The sequence below is a fragment of the Hypanus sabinus genome, chromosome 10 (assembly GCF_030144855.1).
Source record: "Hypanus sabinus isolate sHypSab1 chromosome 10, sHypSab1.hap1, whole genome shotgun sequence".
NCBI classification, from domain to species: Eukaryota; Metazoa; Chordata; class Chondrichthyes; order Myliobatiformes; family Dasyatidae; genus Hypanus; species Hypanus sabinus.
Window position 1 is genome coordinate 21,707,689 of NC_082715.1, and position 15,136 is coordinate 21,722,824.

General features: G+C 41.9%; 2 protein-coding genes across 3 annotated transcripts in view; both read left to right on the plus strand.

The window, feature by feature from the left end:
• The first annotated feature begins 4,266 nt into the window (after positions 1-4,266).
• fabp7b (fatty acid binding protein 7, brain, b) lies at positions 4,267-5,279 on the plus strand. 2 transcript variants are annotated; one of them, XM_059981235.1, is made up of 4 exons: positions 4,267-4,339; positions 4,588-4,760; positions 5,038-5,139; positions 5,229-5,279. In XM_059981235.1, the coding sequence occupies exons 1-4, from the start codon at positions 4,267-4,269 to the stop codon at positions 5,277-5,279; spliced, it is 399 nt and encodes a 132-aa protein (XP_059837218.1). The 2 variants fall into 2 exon arrangements, with proteins under 2 accessions (XP_059837218.1, XP_059837217.1); XM_059981234.1 differs by having other exon boundaries at positions 4,267-4,335; positions 4,554-4,760.
• A 1,460-nt stretch (positions 5,280-6,739) lies between these two features.
• The window catches only part of smpdl3a (sphingomyelin phosphodiesterase acid like 3A), a 53,673-nt gene continuing 45,276 nt past the window's right edge, over positions 6,740-15,136 (plus strand). Inside the window, exon 1 of the mRNA XM_059981493.1 lies at positions 6,740-6,869. Coding sequence (XP_059837476.1) covers positions 6,752-6,869 — 118 coding nt within the window. The 5' untranslated portion in view covers positions 6,740-6,751. The remainder of the gene's footprint in view (positions 6,870-15,136) is intronic.

The following is a 15,136-nucleotide window of genomic DNA, read 5'->3' on the forward strand; positions in this document are numbered from 1 at the left end:
GTGAGAAGGAAGCAGGGGAAGAGAGGAAGAAAAAATACTGGGCATGACACTGGCCCCAGATGAAACAAGGATTCCAGGCCTGGGCTAGGACCTGACTAGGATAGGGAACTAGGACATGGAACTGGGAACTAGGAGCCTGGGCTTGGTCTCCGAGCCAGAGACTGGACAAGGACCCAGAACCTGGGCCTTGACTTGGGTTCAGACTCCAGAACCAGGCGAGGACAAGACGTGGCTACGAGGAGAGGCACAGAGCTGGACGTGAGACTCCTGGACAGGACAAGGGAACCTCAGCACAGAACGAGGGAATCCCAGCACCGGGCTGGGCAAGGTAATCCTGTGCTGGGCGCGGCACATGGACATGACAAGAACCCAGAGCCTTGGTCAAGGGAGAAACAGGAGTATAGAACACCAAGCCAGGACTCCTCCTTGGGTACAGGACATAGGGCCAGGATTCATTACTCAGACCACTGAACACAACAAGACAGTTCCCAACACCAGGTAGTGGCATAACATCCCAACGTTAGGAAGCGGCAAACAGCCAGACCTTCTTAGCAAAGGCATGGACACGGACAGACAGTTCCAAAATGACGAGGCTCCAGGCAGAGGCCAAGGCAAGGCTCCAGGCAGGAAGGTGAAGAGAAGGTATGCAGACAAGGGATTTGGACAGGAACAATCCAGCAGCCAGAGGCTGAATCCTGAAGCTATTTATGACGCCAGCCCAAACAAGAATCAGTTGCCTCAACAGAAACTGGGGAAACCTGGAAAACCTGGAATAAGGAGCATGGACAGCATGGACATGTGAACCGGAATGTGGATTTCATGGACCGGACCATGACAGGCTCAGGTTTTTGCAGTAGTGCTGCCTAGTTGGGCAGTCTGACAGCTTGACCTGTTAAGTCAAAGGGAAAAGCAGGGATGGGTCTCATGCAAAGACAGCTGGTAGATGGTAATGACCAAATCAGCACTGGGCCCATTAATGGGCACAGCACAAACCAGCAAATTAATCTTGTCCTGAAGCCAAAGGTTAAAAGTTAACCAAACTAAAAGCCCACAGTTTGGAATTGCTTGAAGAAGGGATATTACAACATTATGTTCACTGGCTTGTGTTCTCAATCTCTAACTGTCCTCATTCCATAGCTTTTATTGCTGGATCCTCTTTCTAACTGGCCATATTATTTCAGCATCTGGGAGACTCATTTGCATCTCATTTCCATGATAATCCTCACTCCACCCTATCGATGAGAACTCTTTGTCCTAACCATTCCCCCACCTTACCTTCTGAGCAGTTTAAAACTAAATAGTTTTCTGAATTTCCTGGTTACAACACAGAGTCTTCAGCCAGAAACGTTGGCTCTTTTAGACTTCCCACTAGGCTTCCAGGGACTGTTGTTTCCAGCATTTCATATTTTGTACTTCAGATTTCCAGTATCTGTGGTTTTGTTTTTAAATTTTCTTCTACTGGTGGACGTCCATCTGTCATGTCCTTCTTTTCCAATCCTGGTAGTGTCCAAAATGATGATGCAGCTTGTTGCTGATGTTTCAGCTGCCAAAGATTTTAAAACCCCTTGCACCCCACTCACTATCCTTTAGTTGGGTCAGCTTAAAGCGGCCAAGCTTCTGGGCACTTGCCTTGTTTAGATTAGATTAGATTCAACTTTATTGTCATTGTGCCGAGTACAGATACAAAGCCAAATGAAATGCAGTTAGCATCTAACCAGAAATGCAAAGAATAGTATTATTTACAAAAAAACTGCAAATAAAAAGTAAGTGCTACAACACACAAATATAGAAGTACTGAGACAGTATAATATGGGTGCAATACTGCTTAGCGTTATGATGTGAAGTTCAGCAGAAGCTCTTCCTGTGCCTGCTGGTGAGGGGGCGGAGGCTTCTGTAGCTGGGAGGAGAGTAAGAAGTCCATGGTTAGAGTGAGATGCATCCTTGATGATGCTTTTTGCCCTGCCCAGGCAGCGTTTGTGGTAGATGTTCTCAATGGTGGGCAATTGGATGCTGATAATCCACTGGGCAGTTTTCACCACACGCTGGAGTGCTTTGCGGTCCGATACGGGTCAATCGCCATACCACATTGAGATGCAGCTGGTGAGTATGCTCTCAATGGTACAGCGGTAAATGTCCATTAGTATCCTGGGACAGAGGTGAGCTTTCATGATGCTCTACAGGAAATAAAGGTGCTGTTGCATCTTTTTGATCAGGATGGAGGAGTTCAGGGTCCAGGAGAGATCCTCAGAAATGTGGACATCAAGGAATTTGAAGCTTGATACATGCTCCACTACAGCTCCATTGATGTAGATGGGGACATGAGTGTGGCTCCCAGCATGCCTGAAGTCCACAATGATCTCCTTGCTCTTCTGGGTGTTACGGGCCAGGTTGTTGTCGGCACACCACACGGCCAGGTCCTGGACCTCATCCCCTCTGATCAGGCTGATCAGTGATCAACCACTGTGGTGTTGGCTGTGAACTTGATTATGGAGTTAGAACCATGTACAGGAACGCAGTCATAGGTGAAAAGGGAGTACAGAAGAGGGCTCAGCACACAGCCTTGAGGCACGCCGGTGTTCAGGGTGAGAGTGGCGGAGGAGAGGTTGTCTAACTTTAACAGTTTGGGGTCTGTTAGTCAGAGAGTCCAAGGTCCAATTGCAGAGGGATGAGCTGATACCAAATTGGCAGCATGTCCATTTAATAATAAGTATATACTCAAATTACAGATCATTGATCCATTGATGATTGGTACACTACGCATTTTCTGTCAGGTTGAAAAAAATGAATAGATGCTGAGATGAATCTTAGGATGTGCTGGGACACATCATGAGTGATGTAACCTGGGGTCATCGGGTATTTCGGGTCTTTCAACATCAGACGTCGTCGGTTAGACAACCCATCCAGGGTGGATCAGGCCCCCACTTGTGTCCCAGAAGCGTTGGCCCATGGGCCACACCTCCAGATCCGGAGCGTCGCCCAGCTGCCTCAGTGACCGGACATCACATTGTTTCGAACTTGCCAACAAAAAAATAGTCCTTCGCTTCTACAGAAGTAGGCAAGCAAAATGGGGCAGACCAAATCATTCGTACTCAGATTCATTTATTTATCATGTGCACATCGAAACATACAGTGAAACCCGGCGTTTGTGTTAGCAACCTAACGGTGTGCTGGCGGTGTCGGTCCAGGAGTGTCGCCAAAGATATCTACAATGGAAATCTGATTTAAGCACAAATCCAGAAGAAATGCTTAACAATAAAGGATATTTCAGTTTTCCGAAGAGCTACTCAATTCTCATCGCTGTTTAGCAACTCTAGTGTAGGCACATTTGAATGAAAAGCAAATATTTTAATAATAACTATCCACTGGCATTTCCCTTCGAGCGTGACGCTGTCACTAAACTGAACAATAGGCGTCGCTTTCACCGTGACAAATCTGCTGGGGGCGGGTTTACTCATTCATTTCCTAAACCCAATTCGGCGCAATTTGCTGTAACTAATTCGTTTTTAAATCACCTTGGAGACAATTAACTGGATTCCATAGTTACAAATATGAAACATCGCATTTAATCAAATGATTGAATTAAATGCCATCTAAAATACCCTTTTAGAAACCAAATCCAAAGTTCAAAGTAAATGCTTTATCAAAACACGATATCTGTCACAGTGTACTACACTGATACATTTTCCATCGATCAACAATTGCGACAGAGGACGCTTATTTGCAACGATACAACTTACATTTAAATGGCATTAAAGCTAAACGTAAAGATCCCCCTTGCCGCCCAGAAAAAAAATCTATTCGCGTACATTTTAATGCAATTCAGGTAGGACGTTAATCTGAATACAGTGCCCGGGAATAGAGATTTTGCTTGATAGATCAGAAAAGTCTGTTTTATTTCGCAGGCAGAAGACACCTGGAGAGGAATTTATTCATGTTGTAATTCATAGATTTAACAAAAACCCTTTGTTCTTCGTTTTAATTGCTCTTTTTTGAAATAGTCTAATGTTTTTCTTCTTACTTTCTTGAGTTCCTTCTGAAACTTTCTGGTGTTTCATTCACAGTTGACGGAATGCAGTTGATTCCATGGACATGCTCCACCCGTGGCTCCTCCTCGCCGGCGGGTCTGTATTTAGGGGGTACCGCGCCGAGCCGCACCACTAGCCTTGCAGCCAACGGAACCGCTAGTTCCAACTGTGAGACTAGTTCTCGACCTGAAGTCTCCCCTTTCATTTTCTTCAAATTCTTCCGATCTTCGGCACCGTCACCATGGTCGATGCTTTCGTCGGAACTTGGAAGCTCATTGAAAGCGAGAATTTCGATGCGTACATGAAAGCTGTGGGTAAGCAAACCGGCAGACCTGTAAATTAATGAATCTTAAACCGGGCAGTCCAGACGGACGCATTTGCTTGAAATTAACACGATGTCATTTTGAACCACGCGGGAAACCATGAAGAAACTAAGTTGGATCGATTTATTTTCTTTGGTGTAAATGATTCGTCCGTTCGGGGCGAGCTCTGTATGGTCGGTCTTTCTGTCTCTCGCTTTGAACAGAGAGTGGAAATTGGTGCAATGTCTGTATTTTGGCAGGTGTGAGTTTCGCAACCAGACAGGTCGGGAATGTCACGAAACCCACGATTGTCATCAGCAAAGAGGGGGATACGGTGACGCTGAAGACCCTGAGCACCTTTAAGAACACCGAAATCAGTTTCAAACTGGGAGAGGAGTTCGACGAAACCACAGCAGATGACCGAAATTGCAAAGTAAGTGCAGGGAATGGCGTTCCCATTCAGTATGAGATTCATAGATAAATGAGCTAAAAAGTAATGTTTCTTCCGCGCCCGACCTCCAGGTGAGCACATAAGAAAGTAAGCAGAGATTTGTTTCAAAGGCTTTTCTAACGTGCTGCATTATCTTTATGTTCTGACTTGTATTTAAATACTATAATTGTGTTACGAGAACCGCCAATGATGTTCAGTTTCTTGTTCATCATAACTAAGTTCGCGGATCGATCATTCGTTTTTTTTCTCTTGCCAACAGACGACGATACAGTTGGAGGGTGAGAAACTCGTTCATGTTCAGAAATGGGATGGAAAGGAAACAAGTTTTGTCAGAGAGATTAAAGATGGGAAAATGATTATGGTACGTTGACGTGCGACCACGTTTCATTTCTTTTGTATTCCTTCAGTTTGAAAGGCTTAGTGTTGATTTGTTGAATTATGTTTGAACAGACCCTAACATACGGCGATGCCGTTGCGGTTCGTACCTACGAGAAGGCATAACGTTCCGAGGGAAGGCCTGTACCCGCAGCAGAGCAATCGGGTCCAGTTCATTGGGCTCGCGGCAGTATTTCAAATCTGGAATGGTTCTTCCTCTGACTGGACTGTGACTTCCATGGATTTCCAATGAGGAGCCAATCTACCAACCTATTTTGTAACAAGATACGAAATACTGCTTTTACGTTGTAAAAAAAAATTAACAGAATAGCATTTTTAATACTTGTACAACATTTATCCACGTTTTTTTATTTTTTATAAAACGGAACTTAGTCGCGATGGGCCCGTGTTTTAGTCAGACTGGGAAGTTGAAGCGGTCAATAAACGTGTTGCTCTGGAATTGATGGTTGTGTGGTTCTTGTGCTTACCGTGAACATTTTTGTATAAACATTTTGCAAAAGTGTTTAATCGCCAATATTCAACCGCTGCCCAAGGGGTTCATATTACAAAGAATTAGTTCATTTCTAAAGGTGCGATGAACTCTCAAGTGTTTAAATACTTTAGGAGATTATAACAGTTCGCATTTCTCAGCTTCTTGCTAAGAAACCAAGTGGTTGCTGTATGTGACAAGTGTACCGAATTAATCAGGGTTTAGTTTGTCCGTTCAGCCCCAGTACTTTCAGAGTCATTGTTCACGAACGGTTGACCAAATTTGGACAGAACTGTTGGACCAAAGTTTCAGAACTTAAGAAATTCAACTCTGATAATAAATAAAACGGTGCTGAACAGCGATGAAAGTTAGATTCCAATTGCAAGTTGTTCAGAAGGTGCTAACGTGCATATAGTTAGTGATGTACACATTTTCCGTTTTCCAAGGGTCTGGGTCTAAAGAAAACGAGTCAGGTCGCGCTTCATTTGCAGACAGTTTTTTTTCTTCGGCCAGATCACGATGGAGAGGCATCATTATCTGCACAGCAGTTGATACTTTTTGGCAACCGAGAAGAGTGTTGATATTTTTCTAATCTTAATTAATGGATATGTAATTTGCTCTAATTTAGCAAATTTTATCACTATTTTAAACAGTCATTTTCGTTGCAAAGTGTGCTTTTGACAACAACAAAAACAAGAGTTGACACCAAAACAAAAACAGCGTTTGTTTCTACAAATTCGCCAGTTCCAGTTTACTTCAATTGAATTGGGAACAAACTCTACCTGTACAGATTCAAATTCGAATTGCTGAAATAGAGTAGCCCTTTACGTATACGAATGGGTGGGTTTTCATCGGCCAAATTCTACATTACGAGGAATAGCAAATCGTCTCATTTATTTCAGAAAGCAACATAGAACCTCATGTCATTGTTTAAAAAGTGAACTCGGCTATCAGATTTAAATTGACGTGGTTCGCGTCTGCTTTTGGAGAGCTGTTTGCTCCGACTGGAGCAAGCTGGGGTTAGCGCACATAGACATAGACACTGACTCGGTCCGGGTCTGCGCCGGTTACGTGCTGGCGTGCGCTGCGGCTGCGCGCTGGTATAGCGATGGCAGCTGCTGGGGTTGTGTGGCTGTGGGCGCTTTGCGCGTTGTGCCGGGTCGCCGTCAACTCAGCGGTGCCCGTCGCCGCACGGCAGCAGAAAAGAACGAGCGCTGAGTTCGCAGGTACGTGGGGTGGAAGTGACTGTTGTCCGAGTGTTCAAGATATAAAGGCGTAGCAGAAGTGTTCATTTGCTTGTTTGGGGGTTTAAAGTTGCGCAGTGTGCTGCCTCTCCCCCCAAAAGTTGTTTTGGTATGAATAAAGCAATCTAAATAATAGTTTCGGTAAAAGTATTGCCGAATACTTTGTAAAATTAGTTTGGGAATATTGGTGCTTTAAGCTTGTGCTTGGGTAAAATGATAATTATAGTTTGCTGTATTAGAGACTGAATATTTAAAAGAAAGCGCTCGTTTCTCATCCTGCCGAAACTTTAAAATGGCCAATCCGGAAATAAGTTGGGGAAAATATATCTGCATCAGCATGACAGCAGTAAATAAATACGTGACCTCCGGACTGCCTTTAGTGGTGGCGGTTTAAAACAAGATTGATAGACAAATAAACCCTAACTCCCTCAGGGTTTCCTTGTGTTTATGCGATACAGCAATAGAGTTCCTCACCAGTTGTTTGCAAAAATCCATCAGAATCAATCCATTAATTAGTTGGAGCGGACTCTTGATACAATAGGAAAACTGCACTTGTTTTGGAAAAAGGGCCTAAAATCACCTAATCTTTCAAACGTTATTTTCCCAAGAAGTTATTTTACTAAATCAGGTGATCTAATTTACATATAAGTAGCTCTGCTTCCTTACAGAATATTCTATTGATATTTTTTGACATTAACTTTTAAATACAGGCCATTTTTATCAGATTCTATTCTTTTGGCTTCACCCTTTTTTTTCCAGAATCTTAAAACCAGGACATTGTTTCTCAATCTTCTCCTTATCCAGCAATATTTAATGTAGGTAATCCAACCCTTTGTACATAATCCTCCTGACTGCTCTCCTCTATCTCCTTACAATGAATGATATATTTGAAATTTCTATATTTTAGGAGCTGTCTGAATTATGGATGGACAGAGTTCTAAGTTGATTATTGTTGATTTAAATCAGATAATCTTGATCTGCATTTTCAATTCCTGTTGAAAGGGTTTGATAGGGAATATTTCATGTAAGAAAGTCCAAATTCAAATTATGTTTGGTTACTGCCCCCTACCCCCATATAGCAATTCTTAATGAACTCTGTGGTTATCAGATTGATGGGACTGGGCAGTTTAAATAGTTTGGCACAGACTAGATGGGCTGAAGGGCCTGTTTCTGTGCTGTACTTTTCTTGTGACTCCTTAAAATAGGCTGCACTACAGATATACTATGTTGACACAGAGGAGAAATGTGTTGAGACAGTGATATTAGAATATGCTGAATATTCACCCTTTCAGACTGTATGAAATAAATATAAATATATATATATATATAAATAAATATACACCAACAGACTATCAGACATGAGGAGCTTGCTATGAATAAGCTGTTCTCCCACTTTAAATTAGTGACTAAAGGAGTAAATATCAGAAAAAAAACACAATTCACCATGAAATCATGATATTGAAGGCATGAACTTTGATTCAATATTGGGCAGTGTTCCTTGGAAAATTAGAATTTTTCAATAAAGCACCTGTTCACACTCATGTTCTTAGATATGCTTTCATCATATTACTTCCATGCGTATTTTATTTGCTTTCAAACTCTTTTCATAAGTGGCACACTCGCTGAAGATGGCCAAAGTTGTGCAACGTATTGTGAGCCTTGAAAAAAAGTGTACATTGTATCACCAGTGTGAAACTAGGCATGAGAAGCAGTAGTTATGAGGAAATACTCAGATTAATGCAATTACCGGACACTTTGGAGATGTCCTTCTGGTGTTTTTAACCTATGAATGATTTTGTTAGAAAAGACTGTTCTGTCTGGTTGCTGATTTTGAATATGAGCGCTTTCCTTATAAGGGAAGTTACAGGAGTTTTTACACAGTGAGTAGCATAGAATGCTTTGAGAACCCTGGTTAAAGCTGAAATGGTTGTGCACTTCAAGACAACAGAGCTATTTAGAAGATAAAATGGGATTAGTATCAGTGGATACTTGCTTGTTAGCATGGGCATGATTTTGAGTAGATGATAAAAAATAATAATAAAAAATCTGAGCAGATGCAAAAAAATGTATTATTGACAGAGGAAGGAAGGATTTGGGAAGGTATAGGGTGTCTAGTGAGTTGGGCAGGAAGTCGCAGATGAAATTTGAAAAGTGAGAGGGTTACAAGGTGAAGGGATTCATGTAAAAATATCAGGATATTGAGGGATCTGTGCAAAGGGACCTTGGAGAAATCCTTTTAAGTAGCAGGGCAGCTTAGTAAGGTGGATTAAGAAACTTGGGAACCTTTCCAGCATAACGGAGACACGGAATGTAAGAGGAGGGAATATTTTTTCTTGAAGTGAATGCAACACCAGTCAAACTCCAGTGTGGACTGTGTGTCCAGTTCTGGTCACTGCATTGCAGGAAGGGTATGTTTGTACTAGAGCAGAGCAGATGCTAAGGAGAGTTGAGAATGCAGCCAGAGCTGGAAAGTTGTAGCAAAGAGGAATAGTTGGATAGAGCAAAGTAATTTTCTTTGAAACAGTGGGAGACAAAGGTCTTAACTGAGCAGTATAAAATTACAAAGTCTAGATGAAGTGGAAGGGCTTAATAGAAGGGTCAAAATGGGGAGCATAGACTTATTGAGTAGTAAAAGGATCAAATGAGAGATGAGGAAAGATTCTTTCACCAAGTGAGTGGATGGACTTGCTTCTTAGATGAAAAATTAGTGTCTACTATCATCACAATGATTCATTACTGGAATGTTCAGAAACTGTAATGTCAATTGAGCAGCTTGTATTATGTGGAAAATCTGGAGAATCAACGTGATGGACAGAATGACCTCCAGTGAAGTAAGTGTTCTCTGATAATGAGTACATTTCTCTAGCTAAAAGCTTAACATCTGCTTGTACAATGAGCTCTTTGATCCTGCAGCGTATTGATCACCTCAGCATTAACAGAATAGAATGAAGCTTATTCAACAGGAAGCATAAAGAGTGAAGTTGACTATCAGACTTTATTTTTTAGCAGTAATATGTTTCTTTCTAACTTGATAAAATAACAATGGACTTGGATGGATTGCGGACTTGATAAAAGTTGCCAACCGTCATTGAAAGCATAAGTACAAGTCACAATTAAACCACTTCATTTGTTTCTTAAATATTTTTGCTCAAGATTGGGGAGTGGTGAAAGACAGCATAAAAATTAAACAACTAAATCTCAGTTTGGGAAAGTAATTAAGTATGGCAATTGGATATCAGTAGTGTGAAAAAATATTTACAACTGTACAGCTTGGTTATGTTTTTGCTATTTATGAGAGTTTAATTCCTTCTTGGTAAGACTGCAAACTTGTTTACCTAGTTTGTTTAATTATGTATGCCTGTCATGGCTAAGAACTGTACAAAAACAGCTTTTCTGAAGACCCTGCAGTTTCACACAATGTGACTTACATGTTATAAGGCCATGAGACATAGGAACAGACTTAGGCCATTCTGTCCATCGACTCCACTCTGCCATCTCATCCGGCTAATCCATTTCCCTCTCAACTCCATTCTCCTGCCTTCTCCCTGTAACCTCTTGCACCCTGACTAATCAAAAACCTGTCAAACTCTACCTTAAATATACTTAAAAACTTGGCCTCTACACCTGCTTGTGGCAATGAATTCCACAGATTCACCACACTCTGGCTAAAGAAATTCCAACTTATTTGCATTCTAAATGGACGTCCCAATAATCTGAGGCTATGTCGTCTTGGTCCTAGACTTCCCCCACTATAGAAAACAACCTCTCCACATGCACTCTATCTAGTTTCCAATGAAATTCCTCTGTAGTATTGCAGTGTGGTGGGTCGCATAATGGAAGTATCATACTTGAGGAATGGTGTGATGGTTGGGGTGCTGCAAGAGGAGAGCCTTCTGCAAAATTGTGCATATTCACAGGAAAAGTAACAAGACCCATTGTCTAAACGGTGAAGGTATGGTAAGATTTAGAGATGCAGAGGTCCTGATGTTGTCCTGATTTGCAAAGTGCTTGTAGACAAGCACAGAAATTTATTAGGGAAGCTAACAGAATGTTATCACTTACTGTGGAGGGGGTTGAATACAATAGTAGTAGAAAATGCTTTTTTATACAGTGCCTTAGCGAGACCATACTTGGAGTGTTGTACACAATGTTGGTCCAACTCAAGGAAGGATATAGACATTTCAAAATAGTTCAGAGGTTTACAAGACTGTTATGTCAAATGAGCAGCCTGTATTATGTGAAAAATCTGCAGAAACTACCTGTACCCATTAGAGTAGAGAGGAACAACAGAGAAGCTGATAGAAAGAAATACATTCTTGATGGCTCTTTGCAGCTTGGATGTGTAGAAAATACTTCTTTTGTACATGAATTTAAATCTAAGGTACAGTGTTTAGGACAGAGGTAAGGGGTGTTTGTCTTTTTATCTTTGAGGATCATAAGGCTTTGAAACTTGCCCACAGAGTTATGGAACTTAAGCACTTTAATGTTGGTAAAGTGGCAGTGGAAGAATCTCATTAAATAAGGAGCTAAAAGATTATGGAGAGTAGGCAAGAATGTTGAATTGAGGTTTGCCAATTCGAAGTAAATATATTGTCAAAGTAGGTGTGTCACCATATTACTACCTCAACATTCATTTTCTTGTGGGAATTTACAGGAAAGGAAACAAATACAATAGAATTTTGCATGAAATGCTTGAGCACATCGACATTAAAAAAGAGGATGTGCTGGAGCTTTTGAAAAGCACTAAGTTAGATAAGTCCCTGGGACCAGACACGATACTCCCCAGGCTACTGTGGGAGGTGAGGGAGGAGATTGTTTATCCTGTGGGTGATGATCTTTGCATCATCAATAGGGATGGGAGATGGCCCAGAGGATTGAAGGTTTGCAAATGTTCCCTTGTTCAAGATAGGGAGTAAAGATAACCCAGGTAATTATAGACCAGTGAGTCTTACTTCAGTGGTGGGCAAGTTGTTGGAGAAGATCCTGAGAGGCATGATTTATGAGCATTTGGACAGATGTAATCTGATTAGGGATGGTCAGCATGACTTAGTCAACACATTGATAAAGGTAGAGCAGTGGATGTGGTGTAAGTGGATAGCAGTAAGGCATTTGATAATTTCCCCGTGCAAGGCTGATTCATAAAGTAAGGAGGCATGGGTTCCAAGGAGACATTGCTTTGAGGATCTAGAATTGGCTTGCCCACAGAATGCAAAGTGTGGTTTTAGATGGGCCATATTCTGCATGGAGGAAAGTGACCAGTGGCATTCTGCAGGGATCTGGTCTGAGACCACTTCTCTTTGTAAGTTTTTAAATGACAAAGTAGAAGGATAGGTTAATGAAGTTTGCTCATGACATGAAGGTTGGGAGTGTTGTGGATAGTCTGGAGGGTTGTCAGAGGTCGCAGCAGGACATCGATAGGATGCTGAACTGGGCTGAGAAGTGACAGAGAGTTCAACCCAGATAAGTGTGAAAGAGTTCATTTTGGTAGGTCAAATTTGAAGACAGAATATAGTATTAATGGTAAAATTCTTGGCAATGTAGAGGATCAAAGAGATCTTGGGGTCTGTGTCCATAGGATACTCAAAGCTGTGGCGCAGTTTGACAGTGTTGTTAAGGCATATGGTGTGTTGGCATTCATCAGCCAAGAGAGTAAGTTCAGGTGCCATGAGAAGATGTTACATCTATATAAGTCCTTGGTCAGACCCCTCTTGGCATACTGTGTTCGGTTCTGGTCACCGCACTGCAGGAAGGATGTAGATACTATAGAGAGAGTGCAGAGGAGATTTACAAGAATTGGAGAGCGTGCCTTGTTAGAATAGGTTGAATGTACTTGGCCTTTTCTCCTTGGCACAATGGAGGATGGGGATGACCTCATACAGGTATATAAGATGATGAGGGGCATTGATCTGGTTGTTAGCCAGAGGCTTTTTCGCAAGGATGAAATGGCTAACACAAGGGGACGTAGCTTTAAGGTGCTTGGAAGTAAGTACAGAGAAGATGTCGGGTAAGTTTTTCACAGACAGTGGTGGATGTGTGTAATGCACTGCTGGCGACAGTGGTAGAAACGGATATAATAAGGTCTTTTAAGAGCCTCTTGGATAGGTACTTGGAGCTTAGAAAAACAGAGGACTATGCAGTAGGGTAATTCTAGGCAGTTTTTAGAGTAGGTTACATGGTCGGCACAACATTGTGGGCCGAAGGGCCTATAATGTGCTGTAGATTTCTATGTTCTAGAATTTATGAAAAACTGTACATGAAGACTGACCAGGAATGTGCAAAAGAAAGGAAATTATGCAAATACAAAAATAACTAAGTAATACTGAGAACATGAGTTGTGAAGTCCTTGAAAGTGAGTCTGTAGGTTGTGAAATCACTTCATTATTGAGGTGAGTGAAGTTATTCATGTTTGTAGGGTAATAACTGTTTGAACCCGGTGGTGTGGGACCTAAAGCCCCTTATACCTTTTGCCAGGTGGTGGTAGCAAGAAGACAGTCTGGCCTAAATGGTGGGAGTCATTAATCAATTATGATCAATCAGTAATGATATTATTGAATGGCAGCATAGGCTCCCAGGACTAGATGGTCTTCTGTTCCTAATTTGTATCTGTACAACAGGCAAAATGATGTGCACTGATTGAGAAGATGCAGGGCACATACATAATTTGGGCTTTTTGATAAAAAAAATGGATTATAATGTTACTGAATCTTTGAGTTTGTATTAAGCATTGGTATCCTATTAAAATACAAATGAGCCCTGATGATTCTTTTCCAAGCTGCATGGTATGTGACTTGGAGAACCACGTGAAGATGCTATTTCAATGTAGCCAGTGTTCATGTTGGTAGGGATCATGGGTTTGGGAGTGGCTATATCTAAGAAACCATTGCTAGTTACGGAGGAATAAAGTATTTATGTTGTTTTTTGGGGTTGAGTTTTGGAGCTACATTCATTCAGGCAGACGTAGTATGTTTTGTTGCATTCTCTGTGCGTGCCTTACTGGTGGTAAATAGACATCAGCGTGTCTGGAGGTGAGCTGTTAATTGCAGTCTCTGACCTGATCGTGTGGCTGCTTTAATTTGAATTTCTAGTCAATCCTCATTGGTGGTGGAGTCTCTGTGACAATACCATTGAATGTTGAAGATGGTTGGTCGGGGGTCCTTTGAGAACACAGAACAGTAAGCACATGAACAGGCCCTTTAGCCCACCATATCTGTGTTGAGTGTGATGCCAAATTAAACCAACACTTCTGCCTGAACATGATCCACAATCTCTACATTCTCTGCATATTCATGTGTCCATCTAAAAGCCTCATATATCTTTCCACTATTACCCTCAGGTACTTGCCACTCTCTGCATAAGGGAGAAAATAACTTGCCCCACACACCTCCTTTAACTTTTTCCCTCTCAATTAAGTCAGGGGTTCCCAACCTTTTTCTTAATGTCATGGACCAATACCATTACGCAAGGAATCCATGGACTGCTGCCTTAAATGGATGTCCTCTAGTACTTGACATTTCTACCCTGGAAAAGGGATTCTGACCGTCTACCACGGCTATCCCTATCATAGTATTATAAATGTATCAGGTCTCCCCTCAGCCTCTGATGCTCCAGAGAAAACAACCCAAGTTTGTCCAAACTCTCTGTACACCTCATACACTAATTCCAAGAGCATTCTGATAAATCTCTTTTGCATCTTTTCCAAAGCCTCCATGTTCTGCAGTGGGGCACCAGAACTACACACATTACAGCAAGTGCAGCCTAGCCAAAATTTGAAATTTGATGTGGCTGCAACACTACTAACTGACTCTTAGATTCCAGGCCTCGACCAATGCAGACAAAAATGTCATACACCCTTTTTTTTACAACCCAATCCACTTACGTGGCTAATTTGAGTAAGCTATGTACTTGGACCCCCCCCCCCCCCCACCCCAAGATCCCTTTATTCATTTGCATTGTTAAGTATCCTGCCATTAACTGTATGCTTTAAGACCATCAGACTATAAGACATAGGAGCAGAATTAGGCTGTTTGGCCCATTGAGTCTGCTGTGTCATTTAATCATGGCTGATCTTTCTCCTTGTGACCTTTGATGCTGTGTCCAATCAAGAACCTATCAAGCTCTGCCTTAACTACGCCCAATGACCTGGCCTCCGCAGCTGCCTGTGGTAACAAATTCCACATATTCACCACCCTCTGTCTAAAGAAATTACTCCACAGCTCTGTTTTAAATGGACTCCCCTCTTGTCCTGGACT

Bases quoted from the DNA above. Each gene is read 5' to 3' on its own strand.
- fabp7b (XM_059981234.1), top strand. From the start codon at position 4,267: ATGGTCGATGCTTTCGTCGGAACTTGGAAGCTCATTGAAAGCGAGAAT. The intron at 4,336-4,553 runs GTGGGTAAGCAA...CTTTGAACAGAG, and splicing joins TCGATGCGTACATGAAAGCT to AGTGGAAATTGGTGCAATGT. The intron at 4,761-5,037 runs GTAAGTGCAGGG...TCTTGCCAACAG, and splicing joins CAGATGACCGAAATTGCAAA to ACGACGATACAGTTGGAGGG.